This window comes from Hyperolius riggenbachi, chromosome 11 (assembly GCF_040937935.1).
Source record: "Hyperolius riggenbachi isolate aHypRig1 chromosome 11, aHypRig1.pri, whole genome shotgun sequence".
Taxonomy (NCBI): Eukaryota; Metazoa; Chordata; class Amphibia; order Anura; family Hyperoliidae; genus Hyperolius; species Hyperolius riggenbachi.
The window spans coordinates 35,332,802-35,348,564 of NC_090656.1; the positions used below are offsets into that span (position 1 = coordinate 35,332,802).

Sequence of the window (15,763 nt, forward strand, 5' to 3'; positions counted from 1 at the left end):
GAAGCAGATGAGATGGGTGTGTGTGTGTGTGTGTGTGTGAGTGTGTGTGTGTGTGGGGGGGGGTCTAGAGGGAAGCAAAGGGGAAAAGGGAGAGGACAAGGAGGGGGGAATAACTAGGGTGAAGCAGAGGAGAGAGGATAGGTGAGGGCAAGAGGGGGGAGAAGCTAGAGGAAAGCAAAGGGGAAAAGGGAGAGGACAAGATGTGTGAATAACTAGGGTGAAGCAGAGAAGAGAAGATTGATGAGGAAAGAGAGAAGAGAAGGGAAGACAGAGGGCTGAAGAGCTAGAGGGAAGCAGAGAACATCGGAGAGGACAAGAGGGAAGAGGAGCTAGGGGAAAGCAGTGGAGATAGGTGAAGACAAGAGGGGAGATGAGTTAGGCTACCATTTGTTGTATTTTATTCATCAACTGATCCATAGGCCTCAATTCACTAAGCTTAACTCCTGTCTTTAATAACTCTTCTGAGCTGTTTTACAGTTATCACAATTATATCACCATGGTGATAACTGTAAAACAGCTCAGAAGAGTTATTAAAGACTGGAGTTAAGCTTAGTGAATTGAGGCCATTGTCTTGTCATATGAGGGAAGTAGGAGAGAGAAAAGAGTATGGAATGTAACAGTGGTAGGGATGGTCGCTGGATTCTGCGGAATTGTAAATTCCGTGATTCGGGCCGGAATTTGGTGATTCCGGTTCTGATATGACGGAACGGAATTGTTATAGCTCTAAAACGGAATTCCGCTGAAGATTTTAAAATTACGCTGAATTTTACGGAATTCAAATTTATTTCCTCACTTAACTCATTTCTCCCTAATTCCCTTCCTCCCTCCTCCCCTCCTCCCTTCCTCCCGGAGGGAGGAGGGTCTCATCTTCCAGGGAATTGTAGTATTTCAAAAGCCAGCTTACATACCGTGGCTGGGAATTGAACCCAGGTCTGAGTGTGTGGTAGGTAACTCACTTCACCACTATACCACCACCAACACTACATGCTGAAGCCAGCCTAGCATGTACCATTATGATATATCCAAGAGAAAAATTAGCTTGCTTAAGGATTTGTAGCATGTCAAAAGCCAACTCACATTGGCTGGGGATAGAACCTAGGGCTACCGCTCTGTAGGCTGCTATCCTAACCATTATACCACCAACACAACACACTACAATGCTACATGCTGAAGTCAGTCTAGCATGTACCATTATGATATATCCAAGAGAAAAATTAGCTTGCTTAAGGATTTGTGGCATGTCAAAAGCCAACTCACATTGGCTGGGAATAACCCAGGACACTGCTCTGTAGGCTGCTATCCTAACCATTATACCACCAACACTACATGCTGAAACGTCTTGGAGCAGACGTGCTTCCTCCCTCCAAAAGACACACATACATCCGCATAAAATCATTCATTCAAAAGCAACTGCATGCACAGTCTTTGCGGTACACAGTCTGTGTGGCACAATTGGTTAGCACGTTTGGCTGTTAACTGCAAGGTTGGTGGTTCAAGCCCACCCAGGCATGGCCTTGCCTTTTCTGTTCAACAGTTGTCCGAAGAGAACCCCAGATAGCGAGGTAGATTCATAGATTCATCTCTCTCTCTCTAGTAGGGATAGTCACCGCTTTCCGCGGAATTGTATTTTCCGCAATTTCAGGCGGAAATTGGTCATTCTATTCCGTTTGGTCGGAACAGAATTGCTTTTTCAATCTGGCGGAATTTCGAAATTGCCTGTGCAAATCTGCCGGTATCCGTTGATGGTTTTAAGCTGAAAATTCAGTTCAATGGCATCAAGTCCTAGAGAGAGAGCGAGCTCATTTTTCTCTTGGGTATATCACAATGGTACATGCTAGGCTGGCTTCAGCATGTAGCATTGTAGTGTGTTGTGTTGGTGGTATAATGGTTAGGATAGCAGCCTACAGAGCGGTAGGCCTGGGTTCTGTTCCCAGCCAATGTGAGTTGGCTTTTGACATGCTACAAATCCTTAAGCAAGCTAATTTTTCTCTTGGATATATCATAATGGTACATGCTAGGCTGGCTTCAGCATGTAGTGTTGGTGGTGGTATAGTGGTGAAGTGAGCTACCTACCACGCACTCAGACCTGGGTTCAATTCCCAGCCACGGTATGTAAGCTGGCTTTTGAAATACTACAATTCCCTGGAAGACGAGACCCTCCTACCTCTGGGAGGAAGAAAAGGACTAAGGGAACAATTAATAGGGTCTATGGGCTACTATATAACATAAACAAGGTTGTTTTTGCGATTATTTTAATTTTTCCGACGGAATCCGGAATTCCGCTGAATTTTGTACAAATCCGGCGGAATATAACACTGATGGAATCCGCGATTTCCGGTGGAACGGAATTTGCTCTTTCCGATCATCTCTAACCAGAGGGATAGCAGTATAGGACACAGAGGCTGTGACCACACTGGGGCCCATAGACCAGAAGGTCAACATAGGGCTCTTACTTCAGCTGCTGAATTAGTCCTATAGTGGTAATGATTTCACTTACACCTCACTTACCCTACAGCAGTCCTTAGAAAGCAGGTTTTACACTTGTTGTCATGTGATGTACATTTGGTACTGGGGCCAGATCATCCACGAGGCAAAATTAGGCAGATGCCTAGGGCCTGAAGAGATATTAGGGGCCTGGTTAACACTGGCCCCAGCAAATCTTACAAAAAAGGCAGGAGGCCATCAAGGGTGGGTCAAAAGTTGGTACTTGCCTAAGGCCACCATTTCACCACGATCCTTTTCTGCTGGGGCCCATGGCACAGGAAAGGACTGAATTACCAGTAAGAAATGATACTGAATCTATTATGTTCCTCCAGGCTGGGGAGACGACTGCAGCATGTCTGTCACACGGAGCAGCGCTGGCCTGATGAGAGACGCATTGATCGTGGGCGGGCGAATGGAACACTTAATTTGCAGACTTCTTGTCAGGAAAATGATCTATAGGTGGCCAGGAACAGCTCAGACCAGACCTTAGAGGTCTTGACGGCAGAAATGAGAGTAAATGCAAAACATCTTAAAGTCAATAAGGTCTGCACCTGTAAATACCGCTCCTTGCAGCACTCCACATCCCAACGCATCCAATTTCTCCAGCTGAGTGCCCACCCAATGCACGGGCAGCCAGCAGGCATCTGTCATGATTAGGAGGACGTCGCGAGAGAGGACTCAGTAATTGGAGGAGGTATTCCGGCCCTCCGGGAGATCCAAACACAACAAGAGATGCAAACACCTTTGTTTTATTCTATCTGCTATGGATTCCCTTAGTGTAAATACGATAATGTACAGAAATCCCACAGGCCAAGTGCCGCTGCCCCGGGGGAAATAGAGGTGACACTAAAAACATCAAGGCCTCGGCCTATAAAACAAACTGATTGACAAAATGTGACAGGCCAACATTAATGTGATGAATTGAAGCTGCGCTGATAGAAAACAAGGTCTACGCTGTCTCCATGACGACTGCCTGGACCAATCAGGATGAAATAATCTGTAAAGGGTGAGCTGACTGATGGACTATAGAGGACTAAAGGGAATAAGACAATTACTATATATATCTCCATAGAGGGAGGGAAGGAGAGGTACCTTCCCTTCTATATCTCAGTTTCTAATTACATTACATTATTTTACTAAATCTGTATCTATACAGAGGGAATTTCTACAATTCTTACACACCCCCCCCCCTTTCAATGCATCTCCATACATATTTATATACTAGCTACAAAATTCATTTAAAGATGACCTGAACTCAGAACTTCATCGCAGCTCTAATAGAAAAGCAACACCATAATAACCTTTAAGGGAAAACATTTCTTTGTTATAGTGGATACAAATCCTGCAATAAATCTGCAGTGTCTACTACCTGCTTTCATAGAAGCAGACATATTAGCCACTTAAGGACCACAGGTTTACTGGTACACACATCCAATTTTGGTTGGCCAATGATTGTCCCTCATCAGTGCATGGTATGGATTACATTTAGCTTTGCTTTTTGATAGAGGGCTTTTTGGTCTATTTTAGCGCTTTACCAGAAGCGGCTCCAGCTTCATATTTTTAGGGGGCCACAAAGGGAGCAAAATGGTTGGGTGGTGGGGCCCATTTGGGTGATCAAAATCAACGTTTGTATGGAGAGCTTTAGATATTTTTTGCCTAAATCAGGTGATGAAATTAAGGCTAACTAGTTAAGAAATAACAGCAACCAAATGTAAACATTGCAAACAGAACTCAGTCATAGTAGAGGCAGAGCAGATTGCCCTAATATTGGTGCTTCTATTGAAGAAAAGTTACCTACAGATGTATTCCACTATTTGGCTGGCAAGCTGCTCCTGTGTGGACAGATCACAGAGCAATCATTCCAGCCCCTATCCTGTGTCTCACAACTCTACAAGCAAGGGGTGAGGGAAAGAGGCAGGAGGGAGAGAAACACATTCTTTATCTTAGTAGCTAAACATTGCTGGAGACTAGAGTTTGTATTTTACAGACAGGCAAGTTTTGAATCCGGATTATTATCCTGATTCAAAACTTCCTGTCTGTAAAATACAAGCTCCAGTTTATTGGCTAGTTTAAAAGAAAAAAGTAAGCTTCAGCTTGTAAGCCTTCTTTAGAATCTATTCCTGTTGACTGACAATGTTAGACCATATAGTCAGAAGGAGGTAGAGAGATATTTTTGCAAATATAAAAGTGTCATCCAGATACAGTACATTACTTACAACAAATCTTGCAAGGATTGCGAGGTATTTATGGCAAAATGATAAGATCCTTGGTTTACTTAAAGGACACATCCAAGCTGGAATGAAAAAAAATGAAATCTACTTGCCCAGGGCTTCCTCCAGCCCCTAGTAGCTGATCTCGCCTACGCTGCAGCTTCACTCTCTGCTGCTGGCTCTCAGACCCAATAGCGCCCCGCCAGGTCGTCCTCTACTGCTGCTGCGCAAGCGCCGCTGTCAATCAAATCCATGTCCTCTGGAGTGTACTGCGCAGGGGCAGAACTACTGCGCCTTACACAGTACACTCCGGCCACGTGGACTTGATTGACAGAAGCGCTCGCACAGGCGCAGTAGAGGACGACCTTGCGAGGTTGTCCTCAGCACCGGGAGACAATGGCTGAGAGTGGAGCTGCGGCGTGGGACAGATCAGCTGCTAGGGGCTGGAGGAAGCCCTGGGCAAGTAGATTTAATTTTTTTAATAGCTAGGACCTTTCCTTTAATGCTTGCATGGACTCAGGCTGATTTGGAGAGTTTATTATAGACCCTACCCTGTTGGAGCTGGGAAACAGCTAACAGTACGTTACTGAGCAAGGGGGGCACTGGGGGGGGGGGGGGGGGGGTGGAATACAGTGATTCCCCGGGGGGGGCACAAAGCCCCAGTGTAGCTCCGCCCATGCCCTTTATACATTCCTAGTGGTTCTGGGTCACTTTGAGCATTTTGTGCATTCCCGGTTTTATGCAAGCCTTACTACGATGCTTGTGGCATCCCAGAATTCTCTAGGTTTGGCTCTACAGCCCCACCTATCCTTCAGAATCTGTGCAGTCGTCTTGGTGTGCTCCTTGGGTTTTGCCATTTGTCTAATGTCATAGTTGAAATCAGTGTATTAAAGATATTAAGGAAAGAAGTTGGTGATAAAATCTCGAAAGACTGAACAGAAATAAATAGTACTTGTTTTTCTTCGTGAAGTTTCTACGCTGATTACTTTACACTTGTGGGGACTGAGAGAACAATGCGTCTGAAACGGAGAACTCTTAAAAGCTTATCTTCCCCAGCAGCGAATGAAAGCCTGCCCCTCCCCCTCTCCATAACAAGTACCTAATATGGGTTTCTAAAATGGAAGCATAAATTGTAGTAATCTGATGCTTTACCGCTGTTTGCAAAGAATCACTTTTCTTAATGGCTCCGTTAAATACCTGTTAGTGGAACAGAACAGTAAGTGAAGTTTGGAACTGATGGTTTGTCAAGAATCCAGATGCAGCCACGCGGAACTCATACCGACTTACTTATGTTCCTATAATTCCACTATTCAAAGCTTAAGGCTCGTAGGCTAAAAGAATAATCACAGGTTTCATCCAGTTTAGGCAAAACCTTAAAGGACGATTCCCTGGTGTGTTATTAGACTGGACAATGAAAAATATTAGCAAATTTTCCATAAATAGTTTTAAAGAGACTCCGAGCACCTCTTTTGGGCATGCCTTTAAGCCAGACGACTTCCAACAAAGTCGTGCTCTGACCCCTCAGGAGGAGCCTCTTGCAATGGCCATGCGTGTCACTTCCTCTTCCTGCTTCAATCAGTGATGCACTTCTCTAACAGAGAAGACAGGGGTGACCCAGAAGTTATAACATAGCCAAGATAGCAGCCGCGATTTTTATTTGAAATCGAACGAAACAACTATTTGGTGTAGAACGGCGATTCAGGCATCAAATGAAAGAGGAGAGCGCGAGCTACAGAAAAGTATGCATCTTTAAGTACTTTGCAGTACTGGTCAGAGTCTTAAAGAGAATCTGTACTCTAAAATTCTTACAATAAAACGCATACCGTTCTATTCCTTATGTTCCCCTGTGCCCCTCTGTGCTGTTTCTGCCACTCCCTGCTGCAATCCTGGCTTGTAATCAACAGTTGTAGGCAGTGTTTACAAACAAATGACATGGCTTCTAACCAGAGTATGATACGCTGAGAACAGCTCCCTGTGTGACTCATGTAGAGCTTGGAGGGGGTAAAGCTTCTGCCAATGACAAGCAGTGCTGCACATTCCACACATTCCAGCCTCTGCCCGACAGACACAACAGAGGAAAGGAGATAAGATTTATTACAGAGACAGTGCAACTACTAAAGGCTGCAGTAAGACAGACCACATTAGAACAGTAATATGAACTTATAGGACAGAAGAAATAAGGCTCAACATTTTGTTACAGAGTCTCTTTAAAGGCATGTCCATGAGAGGTGCTCGGAGTCCCTTTAAAAAGGACCTGAACTCATGCACAGGACAGAAGGAAATCATAGAGAAATGCACCCTGTATGTATTTAGAGAGTTTAGCCTGTAACCCCCCCCCCCCCCCCCCCCCCTCATCTGTGACTAAGCACAAGCTGTAATTTCATCTCTAAGCTCAGGAATCTCTTCTGCCATGGCAGAGCTGCTAATTTGTAAACACAGGATGTTAACCCTATGTCTGCTTCCATAGAAGCAGGAAGTAGACACACTGTAGATTTATTGCAGCATTTGTATCAGCTGTAACCAAGAAATGTTTTCCTTTAAATGTTTTGCTGTTGCTTATCTTTTCGAGCAGAGAGGAAATTTTGGGTTCAGGTCCACTTTAAAGAAACTCATATCGAGAGGGATATGAAAGGCACCATCTTTATTTTCCAGTGAAACCAGGGGTGTGGAGTCGGAGCAATTTTGGGTAACTGGAGTCGGTGTTGGAGTCGGTGGTTTCAGATACTGAGGAGTCGGGGTCAGATGATTTTTGTACCAAATCCACAGCCCTGATAAGTATGGGACTTAGGAGTCGGAGTCGAGGAGTCAGAGTCATTTTGGGTACCTGGAGTCGGAGTTGGAGTCCGAGTCGGTGGTTTCATGAACTGAGGAGTCGGATGATGTTTGTACCGACTCCACAGCCTTGATTGAAACATTGCTACTTGTTGTGCTGGACCCTATGGAAATACATTTTAAGTAAAATTTATGGCATCCCTTCACACCCAGTACAACCCAGCAAGGTTTACTCACCACATGGTGAGGAGGGATCCTACAGAGACACAGAAATGCTCAGCTCGTCCATTACCGCCGGAGGCTGCCGCTCAGGCCCTGCTGTGCCGATTTGCATGAAATAAAAAGCAGCACACGCAGCCGGCACTTTGCCAGCCGCGTGTGCTACCTGATCGCAGCCGCAGCGCGGCGATCCGCCGCGTGCAGCGGCGAAAGAGGGTCCCCCCAGCCGCCTGAGCTCAGCGTGGCCGGAACAAATAGTTCCGGCCAGCGCTAAGGGCTGGATCGGAGGCGGCTGACGTTGTCGTTGTCATGGCGACGAGGTAAGCGAAACAAGGAAGGCTGCTCTTTGCAGCCTTCCTTGTTACTTCTGGTCGCCGGAGGCAATTAGAAGAACGCATCCGGAGCGCCATCTAATGGGCTTTCATGCAGCCACCTTTCAGTTGGCTGCATGAAATAGTTTTTTTTAATTAAAAGAAAAACCCTCCCGCAGCCGCCCTGGCGATCTTAATAGAACGCCAGGGTGGTTAAAGAAAAACATTTCTTAGTTACAGCTGATACAAGTCCTGCAATAAAGCTGCAGTGTGTCTACTTCCTGCTTTCATGAAAGCAGACATGTTGTTAACATCCTGCGCTTTCAAATTAGCCTCTCTGCCATGGCAGTCAGTTGACACAACTGAGGGATCAAATTACAACTTGTGATTAGTCACAGATGGGGGGTGGTAAACAGGCTAAACTCTGTAAATACCTACAGGGTGCATTTCTCTATGTTTTCCTTCTGTCCTGTGCAAGAGTTCAGGTTCACTTTAACAACAAACAATCATTTCAGCAGCATGGTGATGTAGTGGTCAGCACTCTCTCACCTTGCAGCACTGGGTCCCCATTTCAAATCCTAGTTAGGGCACTAATTGCATGGAGTTTCTGTATATATATATATATATATATATATATATATATATATATATATATATATATATATATATATGTGTGTGTGTGTGTGTGTGTGTGTGTGTGTGTGTGTGTGTGCGTGCGTGTGTGCGTGTATATATATATATATATATATATATATATATATATATATATATATATATATATATATATATATATATATATATATATATATATATATATATATATACATACATACATATATATTTTTATATATATATATATATATATATATATATATACTCTGTATATAGCTAAGTGACTTTTCTAGGCATAGCCTATTGTTCTTCAAAGATTCCCAAGGTGAAATGTGAAGTGATGAGTTTGCACAGGGCTAAGCAAACTGATAACTAGGCTGTGTTCCTCTTTTCTTTTTCTGCCTGAAAGACTCAAAAATGTAGGTCTGCAAGTGACAGTTTCTCTCAAGTCAGGACTTAAAGAGACCCTGAGGTGTGCTCATAAAATAAAATAAAAAAGTAGGTTACCTGATCTGGGGGCTGAGCGGATAAGGTAGCTGCAAAATCCGCCACTCCCATGGACCGCACTGGCCCACTTTCACTTTTGTGACCTCTGGGTCACTGTAGCGTAACCCTCACTGATAAGGAATTACAGCCGTAAAATGTTTTACTTGCTGAGAATAGCTTCTGAGAGCAAGGGATAAATAATAATAATAAAAAAGGTCAATAGTTCACTTATTTTAGCTTCTAGGACACAGGCTGTGTCAGCATATGAGACAATACAATATCAAACATCCTTTTCTTAGCGATGCACAGAAAATGAAACTGTAGGATTCTTTAAAAGAGGGATTTTCAGCCACAAAATCAAATTCCATTTACCCACTGCTCTGTGTTTAATATCGCTGCACAGAGAATTTAAATGTGTGCATTAAACACCAAGTGAACACCTGACACAACTGGCTGAGCAAATTTGGCCTGATTGGCTATTCATGAGGCAATGCTCATGCAAATATGCATTTGCTTTCGCATGCCAACTAATGCAGGGTCCATTGAACCAATGCCGCAAAGCGGTTTGCCCTGCGGGAATTAGTTCATGCTATACAGCACTATCCAGGAGCGCCTCGGGGAGGCTTCCCAATGCCCCCATACAACCGGGGGACCGCGGGGTCCCAGGCGCTCTCACTGCCTGGGAACCACAGCAGCACCCCGGAGGGGGGAGGCTGGGTGGCGCAGGCGGCCCCCCTAAGCGTGGCCAGCGCCGGGGAGAGCCATCCGCACCTTTCACCTCCCAATATTTAAAAACAGGCACTTACCTTGACGTCCATTGCGTTCTGCTGCTGAGCATAGCTTGGGTGCAACACATTTGAAAAGGAAAGGAATGAAGCATGGGTCGCACTGAGCTTTGGAGCTCAGGGCTGGCTCACACACTGCACTCCAAGGGGGGGTGGAGGACAGGCACTGACAGCCCACTCCAGGACTCACACTACCTGGAATGAGCCATCCGCCACCCTCCCCCGGTTGTATGGGGGTATTGGGAAGCCTCCCCGAGGCGCTCCTGGATAGTGCTGTATAGCATGAACTAATTCCCGCAGGGCAAACCGCTTTGCGGCATTGGTTCAATGGACCCTGCATTAGTTGGCATGCGAAAGCAAATGCATATTTGCATGAGCATTGCCTCATGAATAGCCAATCAGGCCAAATTTGCTCAGCCAGTTGTGTCAGGTGTTCACTTGGTGTTTAATGCACACATTTAAATTCTCTGTGCAGCGATCTGTGTTTAATATGCAGCCTGCAACCTTACCCTGCATTGCAATTTTTCCAATCTATTCAGAAATGTTTATTTTGTAATACATTTTTATCTCGGTCAGTTTGGCTCTATTTTTGCCATTGCCAACAAGAAGGAAGCTTGTCATCACCCCTCCCACTGATTGGCTGAGGGCAGTTCAGTGAGGGCCCGTTCACACTGCACGCGTTTCCAGACGCGTTTTGGAAACGCGTGCAGGTGGCCAAAACGCACGACATCAGACATTGCATAGAGTGCAATGTCTGATGTTCACACTGCATGCGTTCCGGACCTGTGCTCCGGGAACGCATGCTGCATGCAGATTTTGCAAAAACGCGTGGCTGTCCCATTCACTTTTCAGTGATGGGATCAGCCACGCAACGCACACAAACGCGGATGGCCATGCGTTCGTATGCGTTGCGGTCCGCACGCGTTCCGCACGCATGGCCATCCGCATTTCTGATCTGAACGGGCCCTAAGCTGCTGAAATCTGATATATGCTGTGCTCACATGTGTTTACAAAGCAAGCTAGCTGTGGCAGTGCAGTTTCTAAAAGTGGAGGAAATGAAATCAGGATTGGCTTCAGTCAGAGGGAGTCAAATAGTAAATAAAGAAAATTCTGTTTCTGGCATTTGCCATTTAAAATTCACTGAAATCAAAATGTGGACAGTACAATACATCTGTTATGTAAGTAGATCAAGTAGTTATCTACTTACTGTATAAATGTGTTGCTTTTTTTCCTAGGTTTTACCTAGGATAGTATAGCTGTCCCTGCCGCTTTATAGTCATTTGTAGGAGAAGGAGGATAGATACAATTGTTTATCTCATCAGTTTACTTTCCCCAAATTCTAAGTACGTACTATTGGCAGTTTCCTGTCTGTGAACCTCGCTGCATTGTGGGAAATAGCAGTTTACAGCTGTTTCCAACTGCCAAAAAAACATGCAGCAGCTACATCACCTGCCAACAGTAAAAATGACACCATGTAATAAATGTCAGAATGTAAATCAGGGATTTAAAAGATTTTACAATGGGTAAACACTGATTAAATCATTTATACAAAAATTATTGTAAAATTGAAGCACTTTTTTTATCACATTATTTTCAACTGAGTTCCTCTTTAATGTCAGTGACTGAATACTGGTTGAAGGCAGAGTTTGAAGAACATCTAAAGGCTGGAACTCAATAGGGCAATTTTGGCAGCATTTTGGGATCGCCGGCGATTTCCAAAAACGCTTTGCCAATCTAAGTGAGTGAGGGGGAACCCATAAGCGCGATTGCGATTTGGAGTAATCGCAATAGCAGGACAATGCGCATTTTGAGCGCATCAGTGCTCAATGCAAAGTATATAAGTGCTGCATGAATTGCTTATCAAAACGATTATGCAGCACTTTGGGAGGCCGAGCGATCGCGCTTTGAAGAAAACTTTAAATACTTACCAGGTGTCTTGATGGCCAAATAAGAAACAGGGATTTAATTATGGTAGCATATATTGTTTTAAAGCTATAATGGCCAAAAACTGAGAAATAATGAATTTTTTCAATTTTTTTTCTTCATATTCCCGTTAAAATGCATTTAGAAAAAAAAATATTATTCGCAAAATGTACCACCCAAAGAAAGCCTAATTGGTGGCGGAAAAAACAAGATATAGATCAATTCCTTGTGATAAGAAGTGATAAAGTTATTGGCAAATGAATGGGAGGTGAAAATTGCTCGGATGCAAAAGGTGAAAACGACTGAAGGCTGAAGTGGTTAATGATTTACGGAGTTTTCCAACCACAAGTGACAACGTTCCATCAGCCCCTACACAAATCAGATGGTTTCATGAAGGAGAAGAGGCAAGCGCATCAATCAGCGCTTTCCCTGGACTGTTTATGGGGGATTTCATTCAGAGAGGAGGTCCTGTATCTCGCAGGTGTCAGCTGAGGGAGTATCAGCCATCCATCTCCTCTGGGGGTCACACAGGTGACACACACACTTCATTTATCACACCCACAAGTGACAAATTGCTGCTTGCAGTCAAGGCTGAATACATGCAAGGAAAAAAAATGCATTAAGTTGTAATTTTTCTCAGAAGGGGCAAGTCGGGAAAATCCACGAGTCAGGAAATGCAGGAAATGGAGATGTGTAATTCCTGGACTCGCGTGCCGCTAATAATCTCTCCGGGGCCCATTTACAGTAGCAGTAAAAAGTATGTGAACCCTTTGAAATTATATGGATTTCTGCACAAATTGGTGATAAAATGTGATCTGATCTTCAGCCAAGTCACATCAATAGACAATCACAGTCTGCATAAAAATACCACACAAATAATAAAATGTTTCCATTGAACACACCATGTTAACATTCACAGTGCAGGTGCAAAATGTATGTGAACCCCAAGACTAATGACACCTCCAATCAATGAGATGAGATTGGAGGTGTTGGTTACAGCTGCCCTGCCCTATAAAAATCACACACCAGTTTTGGGTTTGCTTTTCCCAAGAAGCATTGTCTGATGTGAATGATGCCTCCCACACAAGAGCTCTCAGAAGATTAAGAATTGTTGACTTGCATAAAGCTGGAAAGGGTTATAAAAGTATGTCCAAAAGCCCTGCTGTTTATCAGTCCACGATAAGACAAATTGTCCATAAATGGAGAAAGTCCAGCACTGCTGCTACTCTCCCTAGGAGTGGCCTTCCTGTAAAGATGACTGCAAGAGCACAGCACAGAATTCTCAATGAGGTGAAGAAGAATCCTATATTCTAACACCCCTGTTAGCCAATCTTTGATACGTAAAACACTAAACAAGAATGTAATTCATGGGAGGATACCACAGAGGAAGCCACTGCTGTCCCAAAAACATTGCTGCCATTTAAAGTTTCTAAAAGAGCACCTGGGTGTTCCCTAGCAGTACTGGCAAAATATTCTGTGGACAGACGAAACCAAAGTTGAGTTGTTTGGAAGAAACACACAACACTGTGTGGAGAAAATGAGGCAAACCACACCACTATTAAAACCTCATCCCAAATGTGAAGTATGGTGGTGGGGGCATCATGGTTTGGGGCTGCTTTGCTGTGTCAGGGCCTGGAGGGATTGCCATCATCAAAGAAAAAATGAATTCCAAAGTTCATTAAGACATTTTGCAGGAGAACTTAAGGCAATCTGTCCACCAGCTAAAGCTCAACAGAAGATGGATGTTTCAACAGGACAACAACCCAAAAGCACAGAAGTAAATCAACAGCAGAATGGCTTAAACAAAAGAAAATACATCTTCTGGAGTGACCCAGTCAGAGTCCTGACCTCAACCCAATTGAGATGCTTTGCCATGACTTCAAGAAAGTGATTTACACCAGACATCCCAAGAATGTTGCTGAACTGAAACAGTTCTGTGAAGAGGAATGTTCAAAAATTACTCCTGACCGTTGTGCATGTCTGATCTGCAACTACAGTAAAAGTTGCGTTAGCTGAAGATCACATTTTACATCACATTTTATGACCAATTTGTGCAGAAATCCATATAATTCCAAAGGGTTCACATACTTTTTACTGCTACTGTATGCTAGTAGCCTGAAGGAACCTGAAGTATATAACCGTCCCATGTAATGACGCCTCCCAGCACAGCTGTACTCTGAGCTGTGCGGACATCTCACTTTTACACAGATGACATTACTTTGGGACAAAAGCAAGCATGATAACTGTACGAGAAATAATGCATAGGCAAACTAGTTTTTATTGTTGGTTATGCCAGACTGTAAACAATGAAGACAATTAGGGTGATAAAACCTGAGTGGTTGAAGACACATTGAAGTGCACATTGCTGGCTGCCTCTAATACTCTTAGCCATAGCTCCTGAACAAGCATGCAGCAGATCAGATATTTCTGACTGAAGTCTGACGGGATTAGCTGCATACTGGTTTCCAGTGTGTGATTGGGACATTACTCATGCCAGAAAGTACAGCAGGACTGCCAGGTAACTGGCATTGTTTAAAAAGAAATAAATATTGCAGCCTCCATATCCCTCTAACTTCAAATGCCCTTTAAATTTGCATGCAAACCGTAACCACTAGCATCTTAGCGACCATCTCTAGTCACTAGAAATACACACAGCAGGGTGGGTGGGGCAGTGACACAGATATCACACGGGTGAAGTGTGTGAGACGTGTTGTCACCTCTTGGCAGTGCAGCACAGGTGGCCGAGTCACAAGAGGACAAGTATTGTCTTTACACACCTCGCTGTAACATTTTGAATTATCGCCTCGCTGTGCGTTTCGGCTGTGTGTTTAGCCGCTTGGCGGGAATTGCTTTCTAGTTTGCGGTTTGCCATCCTCGCCCAACGGCAGACACAACGTTACTTAAGCAAATCATTATCTGTGTCTTCAATATTCTGCAGACAAAACACGAAGTGCGCAGAGTGAGCGCGAGAGGCGGTCCCCCGCTGTTGCACGCTGATGCAGGAAATCAGAGGAATTGCCAAATCACTCTAAAATGCTTTTATTAATTCCATGCAAATGATGTTGCCCAGGTGCCGATTGGAGATGCGAATGATTTGCTGCGCTCATTAGTATTCTGTTCTGGCTCGCGCCCCGCTTACTGCTGTCTGGCAGGGAGAGAACAGATTAGCTGCAAGATCCACACTGTCCCCCCTTTACTTCCAGAGCTGCCAGATCTCACGCCAGACAGCGACATCCATCTCGAAGGCCGCAGCGATCACCTCTCCGCAGCTTCCTGCAAATATTCCTCGCCCAGCCCTCTCCCATAGCAACCACCACCACAACATGGCGGATATTACAAGTGTAACTCCTGATTAATAACTTTAGCCTAAGGGCCCTTTTACACTTAATCAGTTGGTGTGCGTTAGTATGCGTTGGTACGCGTTTTTTCCATAGCAGTGCATTGGGAAGAAGATTTCAGTTAAAACGCGTTAAGTGTGAAAGGTGCCATAGGAAAACATGGGCATTACTTTGAAAATCAGTTTTCTTTCCGTTTTAACTGAGAGCAACTGATTAAGTGTAAAAGGGCCCTAACAGGCATAATCTGCTGAGTTTATGCTCTCATATTTCCACCAGTGCAAGCTTAGAACATGATTATGCAATAGGCACCCATAATTCCTAAAGGAATTAAAATGCTATTTCTGCCTGCCAGGCCAGATGAGTAATAAAAGCATACTGCATCGCAGCATTGGGAAAGCACTTGTACTTACCGGAAAACTAGAGTGACCAGATTTTTGTGGGTCCAACCTGGGACGAGGAGGGGGGCGCGCCGCGGCGAAAAGTGGGAAGGACTGAGGAGCGCGCAGCGCCGAAGACTGGGGGGAGGGGGCGAACGATGGGCGTGGTCATGACATTGTATGGGCGGAGCTAACGTAATGATGTAACAGCGAGGCATAAGAAAGCAGTGTTTACGCCATGATGTG

The 15,763-nt window shown here is 44.4% G+C and overlaps 1 protein-coding gene across 6 annotated transcripts in view; it reads right to left on the reverse strand.

Moving 5' to 3' along the window:
* The window catches only part of CDH13 (cadherin 13), a 1,882,652-nt gene that overhangs the window by 928,718 nt on the left and 938,171 nt on the right, over positions 1 to 15,763 (reverse strand). The window contains exon 1 of one of the 6 annotated variants that reach the window (XM_068261400.1): positions 3,036 to 3,106. The exons of the other annotated variants lie outside the window; for them this stretch is intronic. Within the exon in view, the coding sequence (XP_068117501.1) occupies positions 3,036 to 3,077 (42 nt within the window). The 5' untranslated portion in view covers positions 3,078 to 3,106. Of the gene's footprint in view, positions 1 to 3,035; positions 3,107 to 15,763 lie in introns of those variants that run through there. 6 annotated transcript variants of the gene reach the window in all.